This window comes from Coregonus lavaretus, assembly GCF_964263955.1.
Source record: "Coregonus lavaretus genome assembly, contig: HAP1_SCAFFOLD_620, whole genome shotgun sequence".
NCBI classification, from domain to species: domain Eukaryota; kingdom Metazoa; phylum Chordata; class Actinopteri; order Salmoniformes; family Salmonidae; genus Coregonus; species Coregonus lavaretus.
Genome location: NW_028165252.1, coordinates 286,738 through 290,881, shown reverse-complemented (window position 1 = coordinate 290,881; position 4,144 = coordinate 286,738). Strand labels below are relative to the sequence as shown.

General features: G+C 42.5%; 1 protein-coding gene across 1 annotated transcript; it reads left to right on the top strand.

The window, feature by feature from the left end:
* Positions 1–1,516: 1,516 nt before the first annotated feature.
* On the top strand, positions 1,517–3,321 carry LOC311116066 (claudin-23-like). The gene has a single exon (XM_084191197.1). The coding sequence runs from the start codon at positions 1,586–1,588 to the stop codon at positions 2,384–2,386; it is 801 nt and encodes a 266-aa protein (XP_084047323.1). The 5' UTR covers positions 1,517–1,585; the 3' UTR covers positions 2,387–3,321.
* The last annotated feature ends 823 nt before the right edge of the window (positions 3,322–4,144 follow it).

Sequence of the window (4,144 nt, the reverse complement as noted above, 5' to 3'; positions counted from 1 at the left end):
GGCGAAAACCAAACATTGCATTCCACAGTAAGAACTTGTGAAAAAAAGTGACATTTGGGGGTTTTCAAGCCCTGCCACTTCTCAATTGGGATTAGGTCTGGATTTTGACTAGGCATTTGATTTCTGTGTCATTAAGAGTGAGAACGGGTGCTGTTGATATCTCAAGCGTTTTGGACAATTCATTTATATGGTTGTCTAGCAATGATCAACAACCAATTTGACAGAACTTGAAGAATTTTGAAAAGAATAATGGGCAAGTGTTGCACAGTCCAGGTGTGGAAAGCTCTTAGACTTAGCTAGAAAGGCTCACAGCTGTAATCACAGGTGACTGTAACATGTATTGACTCACAGGGTTGAAGACTTATCTAGTCAAGTTAGTGTTATTTTTATTTTTTATTTTTACAAACGTTAGAATTTTTCTTCCACTTTGACATGAATATTTTGTGTAGATCGTTGACAAAAAAGGACAATTAAATCCATTTGAATCTCACTTTTTAACAAGAAAATGTGGAAAAAAGTAAAGGGGTGTGACTACTTTATGAAGGCACTGTGTGTGTGTGTGTGTGTGTGTGTGTGTGTGTGTGTGTGTGTGTGTGTGTGTGTGTGTGTGTGTGTACACGCACAGTGCCTTTAGAAAGTAGTCACAATGCTTAACTTTTTTCCACATTTTCTTGTTAAACCATAAAAATCTGCATGGGCAGATTGGGCCAGACCACATTTTAATGGGGTGGGCTGGTCAGAATTGACCCAAAAAAGTATATATACATATACACACATATACATATACACTTTTTTTGGGGGGGGGTCAATTTTGACCAGCCCACCCCCATTAAAATATGGTCCAGCCCAATCTTCCCATGCAGACAGGTATACTATACTGTATAAAGGACTAATGTAACAATTTTTAGAGTGTAGGACCAAACGTTTAATTCTCCCTGCATCAATTGACTTCATCATCACCACCATAGTCACTATCATCACCACCACGATTGAACATTTTCATGACAGGACAGTTCCTGTACAGCCACATTCTGTAGAAGACATTCCAGAACATTCTCAGTTTCGAGGAAGCCTAGTATTCTGATGACCACATTCCCATTCATGCTTTCAGTTTCGACGAAGCTATAATACAAAACGTATCGATATTATTCATACAGTCAGTTAAATGCATTATCGTGATTGGTTCCTTTCTTATTAGGCTAAACTGCCTATATGTTATAACGTAAGGAGAATGATACTAAAATGAAAAGGCGGCAATATATTTGTATAATATAATGTGCGTGTATTTTAGCATATTATTAACTATGCTGATATAGCCTACTTCTGAAACCCAACATTTAGATACACATATAAAGTTAGTCGTATAATAGCCTATATCAGGTTTGACGAGTTAGAAGCTGTCTAAACCAGATGCAACAGGTGACACCACACCCAGCTTGTCGGTAATCAAGGTACCTCCCCTCTCAGTTTCAGTCTAACAAGTTTTTAAGACAACACTCCAGACTGTCGACTTCAGTTTACTTAGACAGACTAGGCTAGTGCTGCTGTATCACCTGAACAGGTTAGTAACAGCAGTCCAGCAGCTATGCCGAGCCAAACTGAGCAGTGGATCCGCACTTCGTTGCGCACCCCGGGCATTTTTATCTTCGGAATGGTCCTTGCCCCTTGCGGCTGGATCCTAAACCTCACAGCGACAGTCTCTCCCAACTGGAGAACCATCCACACTATCCCCTCAAACCCGCCTGATACGTTCCTTCAGCAAGGCATCTGGGACATATGCCTGGCGTCCGACTCATCCCGAGTGGTCCTCTGTAACCAAAATGACATAACCTACTTCAACAACCAGATTATAGTGGTCGCCCAGGGCTTGATGGTAGCGTCTCTGATACTGACTCTGATCGGGCTGGCCACGGCAACCCCCGGGGTAAGGTGCTGGACAGACCACCCGAACTGGACAGTAGCCGGGCTGGGGGGAATACTCATCTTTCTGTCGGGAGTCATGACGATCATCCCTATTGCATGGTACACTCACATCCTCAAAAGCATCGCAGCATCCAGCACCGACATTCGCGTCGGCTACTGTATTATTTTGGGATACATCGGGGGCATCTTCGAGCTACTGGGCGGCTTGGTCATGTGCATCGGGATGTGTCGTTGCTGTGGCGGTAAGAACCGCGGAGAGACGCGAATCTCGGAGACCACCGCACACTTCAGAAACACCAAACCCCCACGGCGCCGCATCGAGGTGCCTAGCATCGCCCGAACCCTGAGCAGCGCTAGCAGCGTCCCCTACTCTAAAGACTCCATGGAAGACGAGGCGGACTTTCCCCGGGCAAAGAGCACCTCGTACGGAGGAAGACGACCTGCTTATGACGCTGATCTGTGAGGACATTATGGTGAAGAGGGTCAGTTGCCATTGATAGAAGTTGTGACATGTACTGTACAGTGCTATAGAAGATATATCTACCAAATGAAGGACATTTACCTCTACATGTAGGCATGTTGTTTTAACCATAAAACACATTTTAACTACACCTAATCTTGTTGTTTGGGTGAATATGATAGAACTAAAAAGTATTTCACACTTTTAGGAATATGCCTATGATGTGGCCTGTGGCATTTTTGTATTTGAAGATGTTTGGTAGTCATTTGTAAATGGTTACTATGTCAGCTCCATAGAACATGGAATATATATATATATATACACACTTTTAAATATTGGATGGGTCAGGATCTGTGAGCTCAAATCATTGTGGACTTAACTGTCTAAATACACTTTACATTCTATTCCAGGAGGATAGACTGTTAGGCCTACATGTTGTGATCCTACTGTAAATTAGTTTAATAAGGGCTGCTAGGCCTACAAGTTATCCTACATGTTAGGCCTACATGTTGTGATCCTACTGTAAGTGATTTTTAGGGCTGTTAGGCCTACATCTCCCGAGTGGCGCAGTGGTCTAAGGCACTGCATTGCAGTGCTAGCTGTGCCACTAGAGATCCTGGTTCGAATCCAGGCTCTGTCGTAGCCAGCCGCGACCGGGAGAACCATGGGGCGGTGCACAATTGGCCCAGGGTAGGGGAGAGAATGGCCGGCAGGGATGTAGCTCAGTTGGTAAAGCATGGCGTTTGCAACGCCAGGGTTGTGGGTTCGATTCCCACGGGGGGGCCAGTATGAAAAAATAAACAATAAAAAAAGCACTCACTAACTGTAAGTCGCTCTGGATAAGAGCGTCTGCTAAATGACTATACATGTTGTGATCCTACTGTAAGTGATTTTTAGGGCTGTTATGTTCCTACTGTGGGATTTTAATAAATACACTTTTTTTTATAGTTGTGTTGGGGTTTTCTGTTGAATATATTGTATTAATTCCTACTGGGGATTGACATGTTGTTGAATTGACAGTTTAACGGTCGACTAGTGAAACAAAAGTCACAGGAATTAGAGTTGACAGACAATCGCTAGGGTGAACACATTTAAAGGGATGATTTTGCAGGACAGTGTAGCCTATACATTCATATTTTGGGGGGCTTAACATCACCAGCACCACATCCTTATGATATAATATCTTGTAAGTGCAACGTGACAGGTTGGAATGTCAATTCTCATCAAATGAAGTCTGAAATACGTGGCAAATTCACCTTTTTTTGTAAATTAGTGGTTTTAATTTGTTGATAAAATGTGGGACATGATTGTTTGGGTGCAGGACAAAGGGCCAACATGTGGAACTAAAGTGATCTATACTATTCCGGAACAGAACCGTATTCCGGAACAGAACCGTTATTTTAAAAGCATGGGATCGGTTAATAACTTTATTTTATGTTCTTTTTGACCCACAAAACTCAAAGCCATCCTATGCAAAGCCATCCTTCTGTCAATCAGAAACTTATTTCAGTGTCTGCCTGCAAGCTGAAAATCTTTGACTGTGTTTGGTCTACCTGCCAAAAATAATTTGTTCCAAACCCTGCTTTCTAATCTCAGAATGCCAACGAGTTGTTTTGTTGGCCAAGTGCATGGATGTCATAAACAGGTAAAAACTAGGCCTAGTGATCTAAAGGTTAGTTCTGCAAAGTGTGATGTGTTCTCCAAATGTGATAGACAATCTGTTTAAAAGCATACCACTGGGAGACATTGATCACACAGAAG